The following is a 27025-nucleotide window of genomic DNA, read 5'->3' on the forward strand; positions in this document are numbered from 1 at the left end:
CTGCGCTGCTCTCCTGTCCTGGCATGAAGCAGTAAAATTGTACTTCTAATGTTCCTCCAGTAGGTGTCCTTGTTGTTCTCGAGTAGATGGATGGACTGATTCACATGGTGTCAGGTGTCATGACGGGTTTTCTGTGTGCATTCTCCTTGTCTCAGGAGAAACATGCAATTTACTGCTTACTCCTGCTAATTCCAATTTCAATGTAGACCTAACAAAAGTGTACAGATTTTAAATAATTAGTAGTAATTGTCAGGAAATAATGGATCAACCAAAAAAGCTCTCCATAAACGTAGGCAAATGTCTAAGCCCCAAAATGACCTTAGAATGACCTATTGCATTCTAACAAATAACCAACTGTTTCAAAATAAATAAACATTTTGAACTACTTAATTCTTTAAAATCTCTAGCGAGACTTGATATGACAGTGGGAATATGTTATGTGGGACGAATGGATGTCCAGTTTTACGCGTGACGTCAGAGAGCGTGTTGGACACTGCAGCGCCTCTTCCCGGGGCCGTCCCACAGTCCGAATTGAAGTTATCAGACAGCCAGGCACAGGCCACTCACCTCCCTCCTTTCTCCTCTTCTTCTCCTTCTTACTTATTTTCTGCATCTTATCGCAATCCCGTCATCATTCCTGTATGGTGGATATTATTTTTAACTCTTCTTTCTTGGGTGATATGGGGGATCATTCCAAAAGTAAGTGGCATTTTTTTGCATGTATTTTTATCCGCTTTTCACAGTGTTGTAGATTACCCTACAAATCGTAGCCTCTGAAATTAAAACATATTCTATTATCGCATTCAAATGCCATCGTATTTCATATATTTATTTGCATATAGCAAATTTAATATATTCGTATTGGTATTGTTTTGTTATCCATAATGCGTACTTTTTCTTGTTTATAGTTCATTTTATCTTAGATTTCTTTCAAAACGATTGTGCATAATTTCAGAACAGGTCTTAGTCATTGGAATGTAATACACTGAGAAACTGGGAGTATGTCGCTCTGTATAAGACAATTTAAGACGAAGAAGTGACATGTAGGCCAGTGGCTCTCAAAAAGTGTCATTTAAGGTGTCAAGAACTGTGTACATGGGAAAGAATGGTTACAATGTCTGTGCTCTCTGCAGAGAAGTCCGGATTCGCGATGTGTGTAGGCTGTGGAAGTCAGATACATGACCAGTACATACTGAGAGTTTCCCCGGACCTGGAGTGGCATGCAGCCTGCCTGAAGTGTGCAGAGTGCAGCCAGTACCTGGATGAGACATGCACTTGCTTCGTACGGGACGGAAAAACATATTGCAAAAGAGATTATGTAAGGTACGGATTGAAATTCTTTGGAAATAATCTGTTAGTGATTGAACGTATTTTAACGTTGGTGTGAATGAGGAGGTAGCCTACAAACTAATATATAGTATATCCATATACATGCAAGACTTGTACCTAAATCACAGAGGCTTATTAGGCCTAAAAATACAAATATCCTTGTTTTTGAAGGTTTATAAAACAAAGTGTGCTCAGTCTGTGTAATTCTATGCAAAATGTATCTGTAGTTCAACACATAAAAGGCCATTTGACCTACAATTAATCAGCTTTTCTACAATTAAAATAGTTCGTTCATTTGAGCTTTTATACTTTGATCCTGGCTAAACAATGCACAGTAATATTTATCTTAGCCTTGTTTCTGACGTTCGACGTAGACCTAGTAATGTAAAACCTGGAATAAAAACTGCAGTAACAGATCAAATGGCTGTTAGAAGTTGTTGTTTAATTCCATATATTTTTTGTTTAATTTATTCCTTGCAGGTTATTTGGAATAAAATGTGCAAAATGTAACCTGGGATTCAGCAGCAGTGATTTGGTGATGCGAGCCCGGGACAACGTGTACCACATCGAGTGTTTCAGATGTTCCGTGTGTAGCAGGCAGCTCTTGCCGGGGGATGAGTTCTCTCTCCGGGACGAGGAGCTGCTGTGTCGGGCGGACCACAGTTTACTAATGGAGCGGAGCTCCGCCGGAAGCCCAATCAGCCCCGGACATATCCACTCCAACAGATCACTACACTTAGCAGGTCAGTTGCACATACAAAACAACACCACCACTGACTTCTATAATAATAATAAGAGGAACAACAACAACAATAAGAAGAAGAATATGGAGGCAATTATCTTAATCAGAATGGTGATATTCATTGTTATATTAATGATCATAATAATTGCCTGATAATAATAGTCCCTAAATATTTTTCCTAGAATTATCGATAGGCCTAATTTTATGACCATAACGATCCAGAAAAAAAATCAGATGCAAGCTTTGAGTCATTAAGATGTCAATAACTAGGCTATATTAGGCAATAGGCGACCAAAATCAGACTGACCTTTAAACTTTTCCATGGAAAATCACTGAGATATGATTTCATTTTTATACCAAGCTTTTAAAATTGATAGATTTTGAACATAATCACGTTGGATTTTTTAAGGATTTTGATATTTGATATTTACATGACTATTTAATAGTGTTGACCCAATAATACTAATACAGTAGGCTATAATAACTTCAAAGATTAGGCTAATCCCTACCCCTTGACGTTAGGCCTATCAGGATCATCTGGATAACAATAAATACGATTTTACAGATCATCTCTTAATGTGCAAATTAAAGAATTGTAGTAGATAGAAATGTTAACGAGTAGGCCTACGCACAGTTGCTGTTGACTAATTGACTATTCCTTTTTAATTTAACAAAAACTTAATGCATGACATAAATAAGGAGTGCGTCATAGTGCGTGGATGGGAATCTGTAGCCTATTGAACTATAATGCAATAAAGCTTACATGCTTTTAGAATTACATTGTCATTGGGGCCTAGACATAATTGTTGCTCAATATGGGCAATGTATTTTTAGGGGGGAAAACCAAGATCAAATGGAGTACGTGTGGATGGAGAGACTGTTAATTACTATATATATACACGACATCAGTCTCTCCATTCACACGTACTCCATCTATTATAACGCATGGCAAGAGTTGAATAAATTATATTTTAGATTAATAAGAGTAATTAACGGTCTATATAACCTATATCAAGGAACATACTCCAGGAAAAAACGCATTTGCATAGACTAGAATAATAATTAATAATAACAATATAAGTCAAACTTTAGTTAATTTCCTTTTTTATTAAATATAATTCCGCCTCTCTTCAGCAGAGCCGGTGACAGTACGGGCACCACACCGAAACCACGTCCACAAGCAGTCAGAGAAGACAACACGAGTGCGAACCGTTTTGAACGAGAAGCAGCTCCACACGTTACGGACCTGCTACAACGCCAATCCGCGGCCAGATGCGCTAATGAAGGAACAACTGGTGGAAATGACCGGCCTCAGCCCAAGGGTTATTCGAGTTTGGTTCCAGAATAAAAGATGCAAAGACAAAAAGAGATCTATTCTCATGAAGCAACTTCAGCAGCAGCAACACAGTGATAAGACTGTAAGCATCTTCGTAAGTTAATCTCGGAAACATTTTTTATACTTCTATTAGCCTATTACTTTTTCTTTATGTTTGGTTCATCGTTGAATCCTTACATTTTTGCGATAGTTGAGGTATGTCAGCACAGGCTGGTCTCATAGACTAAACATAACATAGTAAACGAAAATCCGGGATATAAGAATTGCAATTAGTAACATATCATACGAATTGTAATTCGTAACATTTCATACGAAAGGGATGATAGACATCCACAAATTATTACCATACCAAACGTACATATACTAATATAAGTCTCCGATATTTTCGTTTACTATGTTACGTCTAACCTTGAGTCCAGGTTGGTCAGCAAAGAAGTACTTGTGGCCAAATGGTTACCTCTTAATTAAAGGCAAAGAATTCGTTTCTCTGGAATGATTTGACCAGTGCCACACTTGAATAACCCTTGGTCCGAGGCCGGTCATTTCCACTAGCTGTTCTTTCATTATTGTTTTTCTGTATTCAACCTGCCAATAAATAATTAATCAAGAATTCAATTGTGCATGACCTGTATTGGAAAGCAAAGACTACAAAACAAAATCCTGACATTCTGATCTGGGAATTTGATTATTTTCTTCCTCTACCAAAGTGTAGATTTAATTTGGATTTCCTATCTAATCTCGTATTAGAGTCTACAGGGGCTCACAGGTACGCCTCTGGTTGCCAGAAGCCCTATCAGGCACGACAACACGGGGCAGGGTAACTCGGTGGAGGTGCAGACCTACCAGCCGCCCTGGAAAGCCCTCAGCGAGTTCGCCCTGCAGAGTGATCTGGACCAGCCGGCCTTTCAACAACTGGTAAGAGAGAGGAGACATTCTATACTTACATGCTAATGTGGGTGCACATGTGGGTACGCGTAATTACGCACGAACACACGTTCAAACTCTCTCACACACACGAACGAACGCACGCACGCACGCGCGCAAACAAACACACACACACATTAATTTAGATGACGACAATTTCAGATTTTTTTTCTTAACTTTAATGTCATCAATTTAAAATGTATAAGTAATAACGTTAAATGGCAAATTTCAAAGTCAGAAGTGGCAAAATTTGTAGCCTAAACAGAGCCAGAACATATTTATTTTGACATCACTGTCTTTGCACATTATAGGTATCTTTCTCGGAATCGGGTTCATTGGGAAACTCCTCCGGCAGCGACGTGACTTCTCTGTCATCGCACTTACCCGACACCCCGAACAGCATGGTACCCAGTCCCGTGGAGACGTGAGACCAGGCCACCAGCCTCGGTCCCAGGCCTAGCATGTTCCCGCCCCGGTCCCCGGTCCCCTGCATGTGACCAGCTCATCACAGCGTCCTAAAGACAGAGGAGTCGTTTCGGACATGGAGAGGAAAGTGACATATTCTCAATTTTGAACAATTACCTAACGGCACTATAAAGCAACGCGTACGAAAGCCCTTCTTCTTAAGACTCAGTTCAGCATTTTTGAGGATATCAGTGACAAAACAAAAACCGAACTTCGTTGCATGAACCGAAAGAAGACAGAAGATTCTCGTGATGGATTTACAAAACAGCCTCCCTCCATATTACATTGGAGCCATTTGATGTCGAACCAGGTGGACATTCTGCAATTCATTGTGAATATATCGTGTCTTGGTTTCTTTATGTGATTTTTGATACATTTATTTCGTTATCAAGTCCATAGATTCGTGTGTTTGTCTTAAAAAGGAGCATGATTTCCGAAGATTATATAAAACAGATTCTTGTTGTTAAATATTTGATCTTAATAGTAAGAGGGCAGGTTGTTTGAGCCTCTCTAACAAAAGTAAGTTATTATTATTTATTGTCAGGACAACGATTCATAAAGGAATTAATAACTGATCAAAAATAAACGGTTAAATCTTTATAATGTCTAAGGTACAGTCTTTGCATAAACTCTTGTAGAATTTCCCAAGATAGGCTTACACCCCGTTCCCTCACTCAGCCTGTGACATGCAGTTAATCAAGTTGACCAGTGGTTATTTGAGCTCAAAACCTTCAACCAAAGGTATTCCCAAAACGAGTATGCTTCACGCAAACCTTATAGGCCCCCAGTTCCCCGAGCTTCTAAACCACAGAGGTGTAGGCCTATATACAACAAGTCAAACACCAATATATTGCTGAATTTATCAAAAATAATAATTGTGCTAACAAGGTGAATAAGTTTACAATCGGTTTTAGTTCCCTATTTATCCCTGCATTAGGCTTTAATTAAACCACTGCAAAAAGTAGGCCTATTCAAATTGCGATACAAAAGGATGGATTAAAACGTCAATGATCGAATACTGAGGGTCCATTGATGAAAGCATTTACATATAAATGTTGAATGTTATGACTATTATCAGGATAATCTGATAGGCCTATTGATTTGGGGAAAATATTTATGATCATGTGATTATGTTATTTTTATATGCAAGCTATTTAATCATTTTAACTTTAAAAAACATTGGAGCTTAAAACTTGCATGTGGAATGAACAATAATACTTTTTTAAAAGTAAATAAGACAACCTCAATTTGAGGGTTAGCGCAGCCTACCTAATGCTTAACAACAGTTTTTCTGAGGCTGGGAGATTGGAATCAAGGTGGATTGGCTTCTGGTCATTTACTTTCTAGGGGCGAATTTTTGTTGTGATCAATCCAGTTTCACTGGTTAAGTCACAAGTCTAGACAGCCAACAAGGATCAGCGGCTTCTTATCTGCGCCTGGCATCACCTGCAAACGATACATTGAATGAAGCCACAACAAACCCACTTCTCTCTTTGGAAAGAGCTAGTTTAGTGGAGAGACCAGCTCGTAAACCCACCCTAATCTGTCCGCAGTTTATTTTCATTCCACTCAGTCAATTGCGTTATTACGCACGGGTCAGACGTCTCAGTAATGACATCTCAGACCAAGTACCTTTGTGTGTTTTTAACCGGGCAACGCAAAGACTAGGCTACCTGGACACAATTAGTTAGCACTCATCAAATAATTTGAGATAATAGGAACAATGAACAAAAAAAAATACAGTAGACTAAGACGAAATGTATAGCCTATTAATAATTAGCCCATTTGTAGTTGGCTATAAATTCCGTTTAAAAGTGGGTCTAACTTATTATTTTAATGTCTGACCATAATTTCACAGGATCAAAATAGACTCATGAATGGAACTCTTTATCTTGTAGATTTAATTTAATTTGTATTAAACATCATTATCCTAATTCAACTCAACTATTGGCTAGGCATACGATTTATTGATTGATCGATTTCATTATAGTGTCATGCATCTTCATGATTCCCAGCCCACATGGGCTTATACACTGTAATAAAATGATCATACTTGTATATGGACACACCTACCTACCTACCTACCTACCTACCTACCTACCTACCTACCTACCTACCTACATCTCTACCTACCTACCTACCTACCTACCTACCTACCTACCTACCTACCTACCTTTCTACCTACCTACCTACATACATACATACATACATACATACATACATACATACATACATACATACATACATACATACATACATACATACATGCATTCATAAACATTTGCATTCCCAATGAAATTAAAACAACTGAAAACACAAAACAAAAACCTATATCTAAATCGGAAGTTCGAATGACAATGGGTAGATAATAGATGTGTAATTGAGCTGTTTTAGAGACGTTGCAGGAAACAATGCTGCCTGTTAGAGATAACCGGAGATAACTAGAAGTTACTGACAGAGGAATAACAATATTGGTGCAACTAGCCTGGAGAGGAACGTTTCAAGAGACAAATGTCCTAGATACACATTTATTATAATGTAGATTCATAACATTTACAAAGTTGTATTCTTCACTTTAAGGTAAAACACATTTCAACCCTATATACTCAAAATGCCTGGAATATTTCATTTCGATTGTGAATTAAGAGTAGAAAAACTAGTGTGGGAAAAGGATAGGCCTATGGTAATTTTGTTGGAATTGGTATTTCAAACACAATCGGAAAATCTAAGCGAGATCATGGGTCAAATTAACATGTGAACTTTATCAAACCTTAGTCAATCTGACCTATTTCATTGCGGGAATATCAGAGTAGGCCGTAGCAAAAATAGTGCATGATATCCTGTCGAATTGGTTGAATTTCAGATGGATTTTAACCTATACTTCTCATATCTATTGATATCTTACCACATAAAAATATTAAAATACTTAATAATATGAAATCATTTTTTATTAGACTTTTAATAAAATACCACACGACAGCCATCACATAATCCTATAACATCAACCTGAATTCGCTTTAATTGATGCTTTTCACAGGGCAGCCTGGAGAAGACCATTGCATATTTACATTTATTTTATTACGTTTCCATTTGAGCTTGCTGATAACCGGGCCAGTTAAGGCCTGTATGATTTAATCACTATTGGCAATACTAATTGCAAAAGAAAATATAAAATCATGATTTACGAAATTCCATGAAACGACTGGCCAGTGTAAACAGAACATTCAAGAAAAGTCATGCACGCAAAGTTCATGACAAAAGTTTGGAACGTTCTAAAACTTAAGATAGTGCAACATCTATGTAGTATCTGTTGTTGATCTTTTATCAGCTTTTTAATGGGCGTGTCTATCCATTGCGTTAAACCAGAACCACAACAAACACTATTAACACCCGTTCCCGGGAGCGTTCTGAGCGCGCGCGCACACACACACACACACACACACACACACACACACACACACACACACACACACACACACACACACACACACACACACACACACACACACACTGAGATAGGAAATATATGACATGTATTAATGCTAACTAGAGAGACACAATCCAGAATTTCAACATTACAATAATATATGGTCTAACCGAATGACAACCCGTTTCTGAGCTAGTCCTGTCAACCAATGAATTGATCCCATTCTGGAAAATGAATAGTTATGTTTTAGAGGAGTAAAGAATTACTTGAATAATTTCAATCCATTTATTCAGTCATATAGTTTACCTTTGCATTTGCATCTGTGATTGCGTCTTTAGTTCAGCGGATACTTGCGTAATATATATAATTAACATTTTATTGATTCCTCACAGTAATCTGTTTGAGAAAATAAGGACTGCTTGCCTGCCATCTGACTCTGTCTAAAAATAACAGAGGGCATTTAGTTGCTACCTGGTCACTCAGTGCAACTGGACTCTTCTGAAGGGCATTGTACCACATCATGAATGATTGAATACACCAAACAATTGACATAAGTCAAGGTGTGATGCAACACTCTAATTGGTTGGACTTGTGAAATCGAATAGCAGGTCCTGTTTGGATAAATTCCAGCGTGTTGTCCCAGTCCCATCCGTGGCCGTGCGCAGTGAATGGAGCAGTACTGTATAGCGCGGCCGGTTACAGTGGCCCAGACCTGACTCACCAATGTTCCACACAGAGAAGGGGTGTGTGGTTGGCATCATTCTTCCGCTAATTAGTGTAATACCAAATTAGCTCCAAATATAATTATATTGGTTTAGCTTATCATAATAAAAGAGCCAAATACAAACTAATAATGCATATTTTGGGCTGTCATAAAACCATAATAACTGTTGTATAAAAAAGAATGACAGATACATTTAAGGTTTAAGGTTTAATTGAATAGTAGCCTATACACATTTGCAGTTAAAAGATGAATGCCAAGGCATGAGTGTGGAAGAGAGGCCGCCATACTGACCTGGAAGGAAAATCTGCAAGTCCAACATCTCAAGGGAATCACTCTGACAGCTTGATTTAATATAGAGACTATGTTTTTTTTAAAAGAGACAAATAAGGGGTCTGGGAGGAGAGAGTAGCATGCAACATTGTATACTGAGGAATAACAATGAAAACTAAGGGTTCAAGTCAGGTTAAATGATGAGCAATGGCAGTTACCACTGATGTGATCCATGCAGAGAAATGAGAACGGCTTATTGACCCTTAATCAACTATGAAAAGGCTGGGAGGAGTTTACACAAATAATGTGTCCCCTTTACAAAGGAATTTTCACTATCACTAACTACATCACACACAGTAGATAATATTATTGTTCCTGCTTACAATGGGTTTGTCAAAATACTGTACGTATTTTTTGAAGGATCCTCCTTTTTGTCTTTCGGTATTTTCCAATACACATGTCCACAGCTAAATGTTATTTTGACTCCATCTGTCAACAAATAAATTATGAACAGCACTGAGTATTTGCACTTTTTCCTCCCCCCATGCACTTCCTGTCAGGTCTCTTAAATAGGACATTTAAGGACCAATTCATCTTAGATGGGTAATGGCCAATTTAACTCCTAGTGACAAGAATTTAATCATCTTAGGTTACACAGATAATGAAAGAGCACTGTGTGTGTCAACATCCCAATGTAATACTGGGTACTTGTGTTCTATCGATCTGGCGGAATGGATGCTGCTTTTATGGGAAAGTGACACCATGAAGTAAATATTCAGATATTGTCAACCTTAAAAGCATGGAGAGGAAGGAGGAGGAGGAGGAGGAGGAGAAGGAGGGGGAGGAAGAGGAGGAGGAGAAGAAGGAGGAGGAGGCGAAGAAGGAGGAGAAGGAGGAGGAGGAGGAGGAAGAGGAGGAGGAGGAGGAGGAGAAGAAGAAGGAGGAGGAGGAGAAGGCCTGGGCCATACAGGGATAATTGTCAATGGCTTAATAACACAGTAAGTATTCCGTAGCTCTTGTTTTAATATTTAGTTGGTGTGGTATGAGAAAAACATAAAAACACACTAGCCAACACATTCTCTTCTCACCCAGCAGTTATATAGGCTATATCATTAGAAATATTTATATATTCTGAACTCTATATTCAATTGACAGTATGTATAGCTCCAGGAATGGTCAGATATCCAACTGTAGATGACCTCATATGTGTGTGTGTGTGTTATATCCTACTATAGATGACCTGGTTTGTGTGGGGGACTGTTACAGAAAGCACAGATAAGAGAACTGAACAGGGTTGAACTCCTATATCAGCCAAAAATCAGGTCACCAGAGCACAGGGGAGGCAACAGAGATATTGTCTGTCTGTCTGTCTGTCTGTCTGTCTGTCTGTCTGTCTGTCTGTCTGTCTGTCTGTATGCGTGTATGCGTGTATTCATTTATATGTGTGTGTGTGTGTGTTCATTTATATGTGTGTGTGTGTGTGTTCATTTATATGTGTGTGTGTGTGTTTATGTGCATGTATGTGCATCCGTGCATATGTGTGTACAGCTCACCGGGCTCACCGGGCTGGTGGCCAGACTGCATGGGATCACCTGGAACACACACAGAGTACAGTCAGTCACTCTGGTCCCACTGCCGACAGTGTCAGAGCGTCGTAAATCACCCAGCCCCACCCACCATAAATCTAGCGCAAAAACAAAACACACAAACGCCCATTAAGAGGAGAAATAAAGGTCAAAGCCACCCACTCAACAATTATTCCCTATAAAACACAGGGAAGGGTTAGCTATACTACATCCCTTTCCACTGAACCAAACTGTTATTAGGCAGTTAGTTGTGAAATACATCATATATTTACCTGTCATTGCTGTGAGACAATGAGGTATTGAGGAAGAGTCACTTAGTGAAGGGAAAAAACAACTGCATCAAAGATAAGCATCAAAGAAAATGATAGGTTAGACGCTCTGGTACGCCTATTCATGTCAGGGTGGGGGTCAATTTCATGTCAGTTCAGGAGAGGTTTTTAAATGGTATCAAATGAATCCAACTCTGACTCATATCTCAAAACCACTGACTGAAATAGGATTCCTGAATTCGTGGGATGGCCTGCCTCCATTGTTACAGTAATAGCCCAGTCCAGGACAAGACAGCTGGGCAGAGCAGAGTCTGCAGGGTCTGGCTCTACCAACCACGGTGACCCAGCTCCCACGGTGTTACCGTCACTTTAAGAAATTAAGCAATACCATTAATGGAACCAGCCCTGGGTGGGGTTGAGCAGCTGACATGTTGCTCCAATCCACCAGGGCCCTGCCGACCATCCCCTCCATCCGTCCATCACACCATTATGACTGGGCCCAGCAATATTAAAATCCAATCACTCCCCAGATTGTTTGATTAAGGAGGGGAGGAGAGGATGAGAGGAGGAGAAGAGGAGGAAAGGATCAACACACAAGGCAGAAGAAGCCAAGGGGTCTGGTGACTCTTCTGGGTTTGCGTCCCAATGGCACCCTACACCCTATATAGTGCACTACTTCTGAATAGAGCCCCATAGACCCTGGCCAAACTTAGTGCACTAAACAGGCAATAGGGCGCAATTTGGGACGCAGTTAGTCTGCTGGTCTGAACCGTTATTGTCTCTCCCTAGAGGCTGGGGACGGGGCCAGGGCAGGCGGTGGTCAGTATGGAAGGAAGGTAGATAGAGAAACTCTGTGGAGGTCAGATCAGTAAATTGTGTCTGGAAAAAAGGCACTACACTATTACTTTTTCCCAGCTACAATTTACTGACATGACCTCCGGTGTGTTTCTCTAGCTTCCAAAGTGTAGTGACTGCAGCATCCTAGTCCCAGGTACAGACTAACCCAGACCCAGACAGCAAGGCCTAAATTGGAACCAGAAGGCCAGGGTGAAGGTTCTTGACCATGACGACATAAATTACAGGGATTTACAAGATTTAAAAAATACTTTTAACAATACCCCTTTTAATGCGTTCTCTGTTTAATTATGCACTTTAGGGTTTAAGAGCGTGATAAACAAACCAATAATTCACTGTTTTATCATCTGAAAGGTGAAGCCCTTCTGGACTAGGTTCTACAGCAGCGTTCAAAGGCTCTCTCCAAACAGTGCAGTATCAAATGAAGAGCTATCTTAAGATGCTTTGGAAGAGGTTTAAAACAACACCACTGATCTCTATCTCTCTCTCATAAGGATGAATGCACGCAACGGTGGAATTGAGACAAATGTTGAAGGCAAAGCTAGAACAAATAGATGGGAAGTTCACGTCATGTCACTTGAAGTTGAAGTTCACATCATCAAGTCAGAGAGCTATGAAGGTATTTGTACCACAGTTTTCACATAATATATGTATTTTCACATGGTATGTATCTTATCCATTCATTTTGAATTTAATTATGAAATTATTTTGATTATTATTTTGATCAAGTTATTATTTTTTCTGTCATATGAAAATTCCAAGTTCCGATAGCACTAACTAACAGAATATAAAGATCTGCTTCTAAAAATTATGAATGGAACTCTGGAAATGTCAACTCCACATTCTCTCTCTCTCTCTGTCTCTCTGTCTCTCTCTTGCTCGCTCTCTCTCTGCATGTGTGATCTGGCTATCCTCACAGTAGCGTTTGGTTGTTTTTGAGAGAGCACCGCGAAGCTTCACAGTGAATCAATGATTATCTTCTCTGCCAAGATGCTTAAAGAGAACCTGGCAACAGAGGCGTTTCATAAATCCAAAATGAAATCCCGGGGAAATGAATCTTTAAGCAGGACATATACCTGTAACGTAATAATCCATAAAGCAATACCGAACAACCATCTTCCCTGAGGGACCATGGGACCGCATGCAGGCAGACAGCCTCATAATGTAAGCATTCAGAAGTTAGCGGGACTTTAGGACAACTGATGTCTGTGTTAAAGCAAGAGCCTGGAACCAAATGCACACTACTGTAGCCGTACCACCACTACCACTAATCACTGAGCCATCACATATAATCCTCTACCAGCCTGTGTCTAGAGGAGCATCAAACAGCCAAACAAATTGTCCTTCTTCAACTGTGTGTGTTTGTGTATGTAAGTGTGTGTGTGTGTGTGTGTGTGTGTGTGTGTGTGTGTGTGTGTGTTTGTGTATGTAAGTGTGTGTGTGTGTATGTAAGTGTGTGTGTGTGTGTGTGTTTGTGTATGTAAGTGTGTGCGTGTGTGTGCCCTGCAGAGAAGACATAAAACAAGACTCGCCAGCCAGTGCCAGGGCCAGTGGGTTGTGTCAAAAACTGTGGCCCTTTCAAAGCTGCTTCCCCCTAGTCTAGTAACTATACAGCCGGGGGAGAAAAATGACTTTGCTCTCATTGTTCCTCCTCACCCACAGGCCTTTGGCACTGAACTAGTTAGATACCTCATTCACAGAGGTATCTAGCTACCCAGACCCAGACCCTCAAGGTAATAAAAGTAATGACAAGCGTTCGAACCGATGAATCAGCCCTCAATTACAGGGAGACACCGTAAAAAGCGACCTAGCCCTGACAGATCTGCCCTTTCTGAAGTACAACTGGTGGGTGTTTCTCTCAGACAGGGCTGCTGCGCTTTTACGGCATCTCATTACATAAGTCTTAAAGAAGTTATTCAGGTAAAACAAAGGGTACGTAAACTTAACTTTGTGAAACACAAACACAGCCCAAGACTAGGTAGTTCAGGACAGTCAACAGTGGGCCTATAGTCGGGCAGTTGGTTTTTAAATCTGTAACGTTACAATGACTGTGAACCGTGAGGTTAAGGACGTCACACTGAAGATGTACATTTGGATCAGCTTTCCAAGTGAATGGAAAAGCAAAGAAAGTGAAAAAGAACAGACGGTACGGAGGAGCAGGACATAAACAATTAAAGGAGAGAAAAACGGATGACAAGTTAAAATGTGAAATAGGCCTACCTAAACATGAACTCAGGAAACACAGAACTACCTAAATGTGACCCGATTCAGGAAACTAGGCATATGTCGCAAGTCACGACTTCACAGGAGAGCTGTTTGAACATAAAACATATTTGTTAATCAAAATGCGGTTTTTGGCAGAAATGCCTTCTTGAACATGTGAACTTTCATGCACCTTAATAACAAACTTGTATGCCATCTGTAAATACGAATAAAATTGTTAAATTAGGAGCCTTGTTGGTTAAGCCACAGAAAAAGTAGCAACCTTCCCACTAGCCATGATTGGCTGAGATAATGAGTGGGCTGGACATGCCGAGAGAGGAGTTTGGATTGGTCTGCCATGTTGAAAGCGTCTGTCTATTTGAGGTCGAACACGGCTTTAAAAAAAATGTATTGTGTGGTGGAGCTGCGTAAGTGTTGCTCTCCATTTTCTGGAAGATTAAGTTTTGAAATCAGTGGAATTAGAGTATGATAGTTAAAGAGATGGAACAAACACCTATCTCTGGATTACATCTTCAAATTAAGGGCAACCGTGGTATGGCATTCCTGACAGGGAGATGCGTCCATGATGCATGTTGATGTATACAGGTAAAATAGTCTATCGTTAGCTAGCTACATTTTCAGATATTACACGTTTGTAATTTTAACAGAAAGTGGTTTAATTTCAAGCTAAAGTGTACTGTTAGCTAGCTAGCTAATGTTAGCTGGCTGACTCCCTAGCTGGTGTTATTATTTGTTTCCCAGAGCCGTTTGCTTTTCTAGTTAGAGCCAAATGTTAGCTGGCTGGTTGGTTAGCTCCCAGCACTGTGGCATTTTTGCCACTTTGTTCATTGTTGTTTAACTAGCTAATGTTAGCTGGCTGGCTTTTTATCTAACGTTACGTGACATGTGTGATCTTACACGTTGTTTACCTAGCTAGGTTCATTGTTTACCTAGCTAGCTAGTTATATCTCTTAACAGTACACTTCTAAAGTGGTTTAATTTCAAGCTAAAGTGTACTGTTAGCTAGCTAGCTAACGTTAGCTGGCTGGCTCGCTCCCTAGCGGACATTATTATTTGTGCTGTTTGCTTTTATAGTTAGAGCCTAATTTTAGGCATTGTTGGCACTTTGTTCATTGTTGTTTAACTAGCTAACGTTAGCTGGCTGGCTCATTAGCTAACGTTACATGTGTGGTCTTAAAAACGTAGTTTACCTAGCTAGCTAACTATATGTGTTAAGCTAAAGTATACTGTTAGCTAGCTAGCTAATGTTAGCTGGCTGGCTCCCTAGCGGACGTTATTATTCGTTTCCCAGAGCTGTTTGCTTTTCTAGTTAGTCTAGTGTTGTTCATTGTTGTTTAACTAGCTAACGTTAGCTGGCTGGCTCGTTAGCTAATGTTACGTGACGTGTGTACAACACCCGTTGAATACGGCCGGTGTCAGTAAACGTCTGCAAAAAATTGTAATGAAATTGTTGCCAGCAGAGCTAGTTAGGCTGTTTTCATGTTATACAGAGGTAAACAAATCATCGGCCAGAGCGTCAAGTGTGCACTCCGAGAGCGAAACGAGATGGGTGGGGCCAAAGCTTAAGAGGGTGTGAACGATGCTGAATGGGTGTAGACAGAGCTCTTCACTAGATACCAAAACATTCAAAGGCAATTTTCTAAAAAGTGAGTTTACAAGTTGATCAACTTTCAAAGCAGAATTACTTTCCCATTGTTCCTCAACTGTAGTGTATGATATACAGTTTTGTAGCTCTGAGTCTCCACTCTTATCCAATGTAAAAAAAAAACACAATTTCACATTTACCTACATAAGACTAAATCCAGGTGGTAAGTCACAAATGTTCTTGCTACAGAGATCAGGGTACCTAATGGAGAACACAACACTAATTACTCAGGGGGCTTAGCTGGTATATACTATACTCTCTCCTTACATAAGCACTCAGTGAGTGAGAGAGGGAAAGAGATATCAGTACACACACATTGCTACAGTTCCTGTTACCTTGCTAGTCTATACACCTTGGCAATCCTTTACTTTGAGACTTGAGTGTGTGTGTGTGTGTGCATGCATGTGTGTGTGTGTTACCGCTCCACAAATCTCAGTCTCATCTCAACCCCCCAAAACACACATCAACAGATCTCCATCTTCTCTGCAAACATTTGCGTTAGCTGGAAGTCTGGAAGTGGGCACGGTCAAGTTACTGATAAGAGCTGAGGCTGTATCAGAGAGATGAAGAAAGAAGAGAGAGAGACCAAGAGAGAGAAAGACCAGGAGAAAGAGAGAGAGCTAGAAAGAGAGAGACCAAGAGAGAGAGACCAAGAGAGAGAGACCATGCACAAGAGAGAGAGAACAAGAGGGAGAGAGAGATCAAGTGAGAGAGAGAGGGAGGGAGGGGGGGGGGGGGTGAGAAAGAGAGACCAAGAGAAGGAGCCCTTGTGAGGAAGTGACTGATGTAAGGACTTCACTTAACAGCTCCTACCACCTACTGACAGATAGTGAGATGAGAGCAAACTAAGGCTGTGTAAATTCCGCTGCCTCCTAAAACTGTCTCTGTTCAGACAATGAGACGACAGTCTGTGCATTGATGTATACTGGGGTAGGAAGTGAACAGATTTCGCAAGGCAGTGAACAGGGAAACCAAGAACAACAAGATCTTATAAACGGATTTAAATATCCATATCTGGTTAACTGTGTTTGTCAGCAGTGGAACTTGAAAGAAACAAAGCACAAACACACATAAAATGTTTTAGAATTTTTTAAACTAAAGATAAATATATTTAATCACCACCTTATACATCTATAAGTGTTTATTTTAAACATCTAGGCTATAGCAAACGTCTGATTTTTGAATTCTCCACCACTTTCATACTGCTGGAGAGATCATTACATTACAACCATCTTAAATAATAATAACTAGCAGTTTGTCCAACAGAAACATAAAGACATAAAAGCTATGCCTGCTGGTGTAACTCCGCTTACCTATAATGATAATAAAATAATCAACTAGCAATAACTGAATTACAGTAGCCTAATGGAGTTAATAAAAATGGTAGCAAATTAAGCATTTTATTTTAAATATCGCAAAAAAACCATCAAAATAAAAACAGTATTTCTTCACTACAAACTGTCGTCTTCAGAAGTTAGAAGTGTAGAACGCCAGGAGGATGATTCAACCCCTAGTCTGATAGGTTCCCAGTAGAGAGAGGAAACATGCCCCAATGTTATTGTACAAATGACGATGTATAAGTCACTCCTGAAATGACTTTTGTGCTATTGGATGGATTATTTATACCCTTAGAGCAGGCAACATTTATCATCCAGGGTAGTGGGTCCCCTTCAAAGTTCTCCTGTTTTATGCTCTGCATTATTTCTTGTGCACACACATAAACAAAGCTCCGGGCTGGGGGCGGTGAATCAGGGGGCTGTGTCACGGCGTGCCCCCCGGGTCAGGACAGCTTTCTTCTGCCGCCAGTGCTTACATTACCATGTGAAAGGCTAAAGCTGCTCCAAATATCCCCTCTAAACATTTATCCTGCCTGTATGGACGCCTTGGAACCTGGATCCAGCGTGGAAACATTCCAGGGAGCCTTGTTCTACATTGTCCAGGAGGACATGTCTTTAGGATTAATAACATAAGAGGGACGCTTACAAATGTTGTGTAAAAATAAAATATTTTTCCTCCATTGGCTCTTAACAATTAAAATGCTAATTTGCAGAATTTGAACGTTTGTATAATTGGAATGTGGAAATGTAATTGTCATGAAAACAGACACTTAAAACCATGTTTTACTTAAAAAAATGATAACATCTTTTGTATTTGTGTTTTCTAGACCAGGCAGGCATCAATAATGTCATGGCAGCAGCAACAGTTCTAGATGTAATAGACTCCAGCTAGGAGTAGTCTGTGTTTACACTAGAAGTGCTCAGAAATGAATTTCCCAACACTGCTCCAATCTGTCTTATCATTCATCCTGTAAAAGTGTTGCCTCAGTGATGAAGCTACACTTTCAAAACATGTTTCAATTCACCAAGTGTTTTCTTTCATCTGACATAGCCTTCACAGCTCTCTCTGTGTCCAAAATGGCACCCTGATTCCTTTATTGTGCACTACTTTTGACCAGAGCCCTATAGGTCCTGGTCAAAATACTGTACTATATTGGGAATAGGGTGCCATTTTAGACAGACGTATATCTGTGACAGGGTCTGAAGAGCATGCCAAGCAGGAAGGAACACAACACAGCAGCTTGTGATCTGCAGTAGCGAGTAAAGAGCAGACTCACAACTTCACAGCAGTGGAGAGCCTATTTCAAATTAGCAAGAGTGCAACCAGCTGGGGAACAAAATGAATATGCATGAAAATGAACTAGCTCTAATTCCCAGCTTGGTCATTCTGTTAATTTTTCCTTACGGAACGGGAGCTGAATCATCTGTCATTCCCTCTAATTTAATCACCAGCCTCCTCATTCAATTATCAAATATAATATGCAAATGAGCTGAACAATGGCCAGCTCATGCTAATGAGGTATATCAGTATAATTAGATTGGAGAGGTAGCAACATAAGGGGGGGGGGGGGGGGGGGGGGGACTGTCATAAAATCAGGAGCAGATCCTTTAATTAAGACTACAACATTTTTATTAGAATCTGTAATCTCCCCGTAAATTGTTGAATGGTCGCGGGTGGCGCGTGGGACGCGAGGGAAGACATTACTCTTATTGGAAACCTCCCTGAAGACCCACTCCTGATGGTGGTGTGATGGTATCAAGGGACATGGCTGACTTAAGTAGCCTGGGGAACAGAGATAGTGAACAGGCCAACTGTGGCACACTGTGTCCCCTGTGCCAAGGCGTTGGAGCATGCATGGCAGCCAGTTAGACACAGGACAGGGAACCAACCAGGGCTTTAATCCTCCAGTCTATGTCACAAATGATATCCTATTCCCTACATAGTGCACTATTTTTGACCAGAGACCATTTGGGACGCAAACCTAGTCAGTCCGCTGCTGTACGCTATGCATGCAAGCACTGCTGCCTCCTTATAGGTCACGGACACACACACACACACACACACACACACACACACACACACACACACACACACACACACACACACACACACACACACACACACACACACACACACACACACACACACACACACACACACACACACACACACACACACAGTGAGTTATCAGGGCAGCACACGGCACAAAGCAGGCCTCTCCTCACCACCCTAACTGAACACAATGGGTCTCTCTGAGAGGCAACAGACTGCCTGCTGTGGGACACGACCAAGGTGTCAAACCAGCTGAAATATTTACAGAGGCTCCTTTTGTTGCTTTGGTTGGTGAATGAGGAGAAAGACCTCATCCTTCATTCACTCCCTCCTCTGAACATCCTGCAGCAGCCAGGCTTGATGCCTGCCTGCATGCAGTGCACTGGAGATCCATTGGGAAGAATTAAGATGTAAAGATGATAGTCTCATTTACATGTACGATTAATTCTCACCTCTTTGTATTTCTTATCACATAATCATTGAATATGAACATAGATGTGAACTGGCTAGAACATTAAAGTAATTTGAAGTCAGTATGTGAATTCTGAAGACACTAACCTAAGTATGATTTAGGTTGTCACTTCCTGAACATGATTTACTATATCATAGCTTCTTGAGATAGACAACAACTTGCTGCCCAACACCCTGACACTTCCTGGACATGATTTACTATATCATAGCTTCTTGAGATAGACAACAACTTGCTGCCCAACACCCTGACACTTCCTGGACATGATTTACTATATCATAGCTTCTTGAGATAGACAACAACTTGCTGCCCCCCACCCTGACATAATAGTATGTCCTGCCCCCAGCCCAGACACTATTTGTTAAACATGTCAGTGTGACAGAGCAGCAGAGGGTCGGGAGCAACACAGATCAAATCAAGTGTGTGTGTGTGTGTGTGTGTGTGTGTGTGTGTGTGTGTGTGTGTGTGTGTGTGTGTGTGTGTGTGTGTGTGTGTGTGTGTGTGTGTGTGTGTGTGTGTGTGTGTGTGTGTGCGAAAGTGTGACTGTGAGTGTGTTGGGGCATCTACAAACTGACACATTACTAAACAGAGCAACAACACTAAAACAATCCTGACCTATCTATTACCCCCCAACTTGACAAAGAAGATCTTTCAAAACATGTTTTCCTTGGCATAAATAAACCTGAATTGTAATTTTGTTTCATGGCTTTTGATCCAACTCTGCCTGTATCAGAGGCTTGTTACAGACCAAACCGCGCACACAGTCATTAAAAACAACAATAAAACATTGAAAAGAGAAAGAAAGCGCAGTCCGAACCAGAGCAGTATGTGACTGATATCTCCCTTCAGTGCATGTTAAGAACCCCACTTAGGTGGGTTACTGGGCTGGAACACACAGGCTGAGCCCACCTGAGGAACAGTCCTAAAACACCTGAAGGTTCCCCTGCTTAAACTCACTCTAATCCTTTCCTTGTTTTCTAGAGTACATGATCTGGGGAATGGCAGAGCCATAGGAGATTTTCATCAGATTGTCAGAGAAAAGGAGAGTGGGTTCAACCTCTACAGCCCCCATCCTCCAATGTCCCAGATGAGAAGAGACGACCTGTGTTCAAATACTAGTTGAAATCATTTCAAATACTTTATCTTTGTTTGATTGAGCTTACCTGGCAAGATAGAATGAATGGAATATTCGCAAAAGTGCATACCCCACCCATCTGGCACTCCAGCCAGGCTGCAGCCAATGCTAAAAGTATTTGAAACCAGGTTTGCAGCAGAGATGATTTGTGAGAGACTATGGCTCCAGTGGCCATTGTGGGTGTATGTCCAGTCCAGCATCTATGTGACTGTTCAGGTTTGCACTGAGCCTTGAGACCTTCCGTGACCTGTCTGTCCATGACAGATTAGCCCAGGTCAGAGGTCATGCTCGGCGAGGAAACGTCTTTTCCTAATGGTAGCCCTGCAGGAGCAATAATGAGAACACTGAAACATCAAGTGTGGGCTGCAAGGCAATGGTGCTGTGTGTCTACTGCTTGAGTTTTGGGAATGGGATGCATAGTATAGTTGCATAGTTATAGTTATTGCATAGTTATTGCATAGTTATTTCTAGTGCTTGTAGGATACATCCTATATGCTTTAAGAGTGTAGCTTTGAGATTTACATTTATTTATTGGTTTTATGACAATCAGAACAAACACAGTTTACATCAATATTTCTGATTGAATATACCGGGAGGGAAGGAAAAGGGTCTAAACTGAGGGGAACTAGCTGACAACCTCTATGACAACCTGAAGATTTTATAAATTGGGGAAATATTATCTGAGCCAGACTGGTGGAGTTAGAAACCAGAGCCATGTTGTTGTCAAGTGGTTTACCAGGAAGTCTGCTGTCTGTGGGTGCCAGTTATACCCACTAACCAGGCCTGTCTCTTCCCATACCAATACTGCTGTGGGTTGGTATGACTTTTTAAAAATGTAACATTTATTTAACTAGGCAAGTCAGTTAGGAACAAATATGTATTTACAATGACGGCCTACCCCAGCCAAACCCTAACCCGGACAATGCTGGGCGAATTGTGCACCGCCCTATGGGACTCCCAATCACAGCTGGTTGTGATACAGCCTGGAATCGAACCAAGGTCTGTAGTGATGCCTCTAGCACTGAAATGCAGTGCCTTAGACCGTTGCACCACTTGGGAGCACTTCTTTAACATGCCTATCAGGTTCAGGAACTCACTGGGTAACTGAAAACAAAGATAGGATTTACAGTGGCTCTGAGGCACTTGGGCTTGTCTGTATTCGGCTGTATGATGATGTTAGGGTAGAGAAGACCAGAGCTTGTTATAATCAATTAGTTAATTCATTCATTCAAAAAAATCCTAGATCATAGTGTGTAGCACAAAACAATGTGTTCACCTGATTGAATACTCAGACCTCTTACTCCTTTGGCTGTTTTGAAAGATGTGCCTTCTGTTACACAGAGGATGCACTTAATTCACCCCCACCAAACTCTCTGTTTTCTAGTGGTGCTAAAACAGAAGCTGGTAGGAATACTCTAAATCCCATAGGAATGTGACTTTGACAGCTAAAGAATGCATCCCAAATGACACCCTATTCCCTACATAGTGCACTACTAATGACAAGGTTCCATAAAGCTCTGGTCAAAAGTAGTGACTAGTTAGGGAATAGGGTGCCATTTGGGAAGCAGTTCTAATGGTATGGGTACTACGGTAGGACTAAGCTGGGGTCTGGACAAGGCTCTGTACATTCCTGCACATGTCATTATACAGTTGAACCTTTTAAACCTGCATTGTGATGGAGAAGTGAAGTGATATCTGACGTGCTAGGAGGACAGGTAATATCTCCACCCCAACACACACACACACACACACACACACACACACACACACACACACACACACACACACACACACACACACACACACACACACACACACACACACACACACACACACACACACACACACACACACACACACACACACACACACACACACACACACACACCATGGTGGAGGTTTCACAAAGCTGATGAGCTGAAGGGATCTTTGCTTTGGATGAGGGTTTAAGCTTGTTTTTTCTGACTGTCTAACTAACTAATGCCATCCTTGTTACAGCAGAGTACGGAGTCTAAGGAACGGGAGTCTACGGACAAGAGTTCGAGCCAGGAGTCAGCAGACAACCTTCACAGCCTTCATGGAATCCTACTATTACTGCATATATCAATGTGTGAAAGAGCTGGTCTTCCTGAGAACTCCCAAATAACTCCCAATGTGATCAAAAAAGACATGCAGTCTTTGGCTCCAGAGCTAAAAGAGTTTTAAAATGGAGAGATTACACACTCCAGACGTCTGGTGAGCTGGAGAGCAGAGCCATATCCTGAAAAGACCTCCTTGTTCCTTACTGGATGAAAGGGGGACGCAACGTAATACTAAATATTTGATTCAACATAATTACCTCTAATAAACTCATTATGTAATTAGTCTTGGTCGGTCCACAGTCGGTTAAACCCAATAAATGTCAGTGTTGTCTGGCTGAGTCAGACAGGCAGAACAGGCAGGTACACAAACAAACAAACATCAATCTGTCTGATCTTGAAGAGCTGAAGCAAATTGGTGTGTGTGTGTGTACTGTATATGTGTGTACCAAGTTAAATCCCAAACAATTTTGTAATGTTATAATGAGTCAGCAAACATTTTCATTTCTGAATTGGACTAGATTCCCCTCGGGTGGTGAGTCTAAACTTCCTGTCATAAATGCGACGCGCGGGTATCCCTAACTCTGGGGTACGCTAAGCACAGGATGGGAAAGTGTATGCCAATACCTCCACAATCTAAGGGCCTGATTGTGTGAGAGGTTGCCTGGTCAAGGCTTAATGCTGCACTGAGATATCTGGGCATGGCTACTACCATTGTAACTGCAGCCAATTCCCCTCCATCCTCCATCCCTCTGCCGTCTTCTGAATCTGAGCCAGACGGACACTAAGTTTCCACAGCTTCCTACTGGAATCAATGCGTCTCCCGGACACTGCCGGGTCAGGGCTGTCAGATGGCACTAAATGGACGTCATTAGGGCTCTGAAAGGTCAGAGGTCAATACTTGATGTCCTCATCAGAGACAGCGCTGAAGACAAGTGTGTCTTTGTTGAGTTAGGGGGGAAATCGAAGTAAGTTTATACCTGTCAAAAACACCTGGCCTGTATAATAAAGGTAAGGAATAGTGGGATGCTATGTGAAATATTGATGCATTAAAGGCTGTTGCCGTGTAAGTTATAATTTCAATTAGAAAAGAAACCAAGGGGGCCTCCGACTTGATTAGCGTAGTGTTAGCTAGCTACATAGTTGTCTTTGCTGTCCTTGTATCCAAGATAATTGTGTAGTTTAGAGAAATTTAGAGAAATTGTCGAGGTTACCTAGCCCGCTACACTTTCAACAACGCAGCCACTGCTAGCCAGCCTACTTCACCAGCCAGCAGTACTATATCGTTTTAGTCAATAAGATTTTTTAATTTATTTTTTGCAACGTAAGCTTAACTTTCTGAACATTCGAGACGTGTAGTCCACTTGTCATTCTAATCTCCTTTGCATTAGCGTAGCCTCTTCTGTAGCCTGTCAACTATGTGTCTGTCTATCCCTGTTCTCTCCTCTCTGCACAGACCATACAAATGCTTCACACCGCGTGGCCGCGGCCACCCTAACCTGGTGGTCCCAGCCCGCACGACCCACGTGGAGTTCCAGGTCTCCGGTAGCCTCTGGAACTGCCGATCTGCGGCCAACAAGGCACAGCTCATCTCAGCCTATGCTTCCCTCCAGTCCCTCGACTTCTTGGCACTGACGGAAACATGGCTCACCACAGATAACACTGCTACTCCTACTGCTCTCTCTTCGTCTGCCCACGTGTTCTCGCACACCCCGAGAGCTTCTGGTCAGCGGGGTGGTGGCACCGGGATCCTCATCTCTCCCAAGTGGTCATTCTCTCTTTCTCCCCTTACCCATCTGTCTATCGCCTCCTTTGAATTTCATGCTGTCACAGTTACCAGCCCTTTCAAGCTTAACATCCTTATCATTTATCGCCCTCCAGGTTCCCTCGGAGAGTTCATCAATGAGCTTGATGCCTTGATAAGCTCCTTTCCTGAGGACGGCTCACCTCTCACAGTTCTGGGTGACTTTAACCTCCCCACGTCTACCTTTGACTCATTCCTCTCTGCCTCCTTCTTTCCACTCCTCTCCTCTTTTGACCTCACCCTCTCACCTTCCCCCCCTACTCACAAGGCAGGCAATACGCTTGACCTCATCTTTACTAGATGCTGTTCTTCCACTAACCTCATTGCAACTCCCCTCCAAGTCTCCGACCACTACCTTGTATCCTTTTCCCTCTCGCTCTCATCCAACACTTCCCACACTGCCCCTACTCGGATGGTATCGCGTCGTCCCAACCTCCGCTCTCTCTCCCCCGCTACTCTCTCCTCTTCCATCCTATCATCTCTTCCCTCTGCTCAAACCTTCTCCAACCTATCTCCTGATTCTGCCTCCTCAACCCTCCTCTCCTCACTTTCTGCATCCGTTGACTCTCTATGTCCCCTATCCTCCAGGCCGGCTCGGTCCTCCCCTCCCGCTCCGTGGCTCGACGACTCATTGCGAGCTCACAGAACAGGGCTCCGGGCAGCCGAGCGGAAATGGAGGAAAACTCGCCTCCCTGCGGACCTGGCATCCTTTCACTCCCTCCTCTCTACATTTTCCTCTTCTGTCTCTGCTGCTAAAGCCACTTTCTACCACTCTAAATTCCAAGCATCTGCCTCTAACCCTAGGAAGCTCTTTGCCACCTTCTCCTCCCTCCTGAATCCTCCTCCCCCTCCCCCCCCCTCCTCCCTCTCTGCAGACGACTTCGTCAACCATTTCGAAAAGAAGGTCGACGACATCCGATCCTCGTTTGCTAAGTCAAACGACACCGCTGGTTCTGCTCACACTGCCCTACCCTGTGCTCTGACCTCTTTCTCCCCTCTCTCTCCAGATGAAATCTCGCGTCTTGTGACGGCCGGCCGCCCAACAACCTGCCCGCTTGACCCTATCCCCTCCTCTCTTCTCCAGACCATTTCCGGAGACCTTCTCCCTTACCTCACCTCCCTCATCAACTCATCCTTGACCGCTGGCTACGTCCCTTCCGTCTTCAAGAGAGCGAGAGTTGCACCCCTTCTGAAAAAACCTACACTCGATCCCGCCGATGTCAACAACTACAGACCAGTATCCCTTCTTTCTTTTCTCTCCAAAACTCTTGAACGTGCCGTCCTTGGCCAGCTCTCCTGCTATCTCTCTCAGAATGACCTTCTTGATCCAAATCAGTCAGGTTTCAAGACTAGTCACTCAACTGAGACTGCTCTTCTCTGTATCACGGAGGCGCTCCGCACTGCTAAAGCTAACTCTCTCTCCTCTGCTCTCATCCTTCTAGACCTATCGGCTGCCTTCGATACTGTGAACCATCAGATCCTCCTCTCCACCCTCTCCGAGTTGGGCATCTCCAGCGCGGCCCACGCTTGGATTGCGTCCTACCTGACAGGTCGCTCCTACCAGGTGGCGTGGCGAGAATCTGTCTCCTCACCACGCGCTCTCACCACTGGTGTCCCCCAGGGCTCTGTTCTAGGCCCTCTCCTATTCTCGCTATACACCAAGTCACTTGGCTCTGTCATAACCTCACATGGTCTCTCCTATCATTGCTATGCAGAAGACACACAATTAATCTTCTCCTTTCCCCCTTCTGATGACCAGGTGGCGAATCGCATCTCTGCATGTCTGGCAGACATATCAGTGTGGATGACGGATCACCACCTCAAGCTGAACCTCGGCAAGACGGAGCTGCTCTTCCTCCCGGGGAAGGACTGCCCGTTCCATGATCTCGCCATCACGGTTGACAACTCCATTGTGTCCTCCTCCCAGAGCGCTAAGAACCTTGGCGTGATCCTGGACAACACCCTGTCGTTCTCAACTAACATCAAGGCGGTGGCCCGTTCCTGTAGGTTCATGCTCTACAACATCCGCAGAGTACGACCCTGCCTCACACAGGAAGCGGCGCAGGTCCTAATCCAGGCACTTGTCATCTCCCGTCTGGATTACTGCAACTCGCTGTTGGCTGGGCTCCCTGCCTGTGCCATTAAACCCCTACAACTCATCCAGAACGCCGCAGCCCGTCTGGTGTTCAACCTTCCCAAGTTCTCTCACGTCACCCCGCTCCTCCGCTCTCTCCACTGGCTTCCAGTTGAAGCTCGCATCCGCTACAAGACCATGGTGCTTGCCTACGGAGCTGTGAGGGGAACGGCACCTCAGTACCTTCAGGCTCTGATCAGGCCCTACACCCAAACAAGGG

At 42.4% G+C, this 27025-nt stretch overlaps 1 protein-coding gene across 4 annotated transcripts; it reads left to right on the plus strand.

The window, feature by feature from the left end:
- The first annotated feature begins 502 nt into the window (after nt 1-502).
- Nucleotides 503-9726, plus strand: LOC129854492 (insulin gene enhancer protein ISL-3-like). 4 transcript variants are annotated; one of them, XM_055921589.1, is made up of 6 exons: nt 503-699; nt 1134-1323; nt 1810-2072; nt 3209-3489; nt 4155-4322; nt 4643-9726. In XM_055921589.1, exons 1-6 carry the CDS (start codon nt 642-644, stop codon nt 4757-4759), a joined length of 1077 nt encoding a protein of 358 aa, XP_055777564.1. In that variant the 5' UTR covers nt 503-641; the 3' UTR covers nt 4760-9726. The 4 variants fall into 4 exon arrangements, with proteins under 4 accessions (XP_055777564.1, XP_055777563.1, XP_055777562.1 ...); XM_055921588.1 differs by having other exon boundaries at nt 504-699; nt 3206-3501; XM_055921587.1 differs by having other exon boundaries at nt 542-699; nt 3206-3489.
- The last annotated feature ends 17299 nt before the right edge of the window (nt 9727-27025 follow it).

This window comes from Salvelinus fontinalis, chromosome 4 (genome assembly GCF_029448725.1).
Source record: "Salvelinus fontinalis isolate EN_2023a chromosome 4, ASM2944872v1, whole genome shotgun sequence".
NCBI classification, from domain to species: Eukaryota; Metazoa; Chordata; class Actinopteri; order Salmoniformes; family Salmonidae; genus Salvelinus; species Salvelinus fontinalis.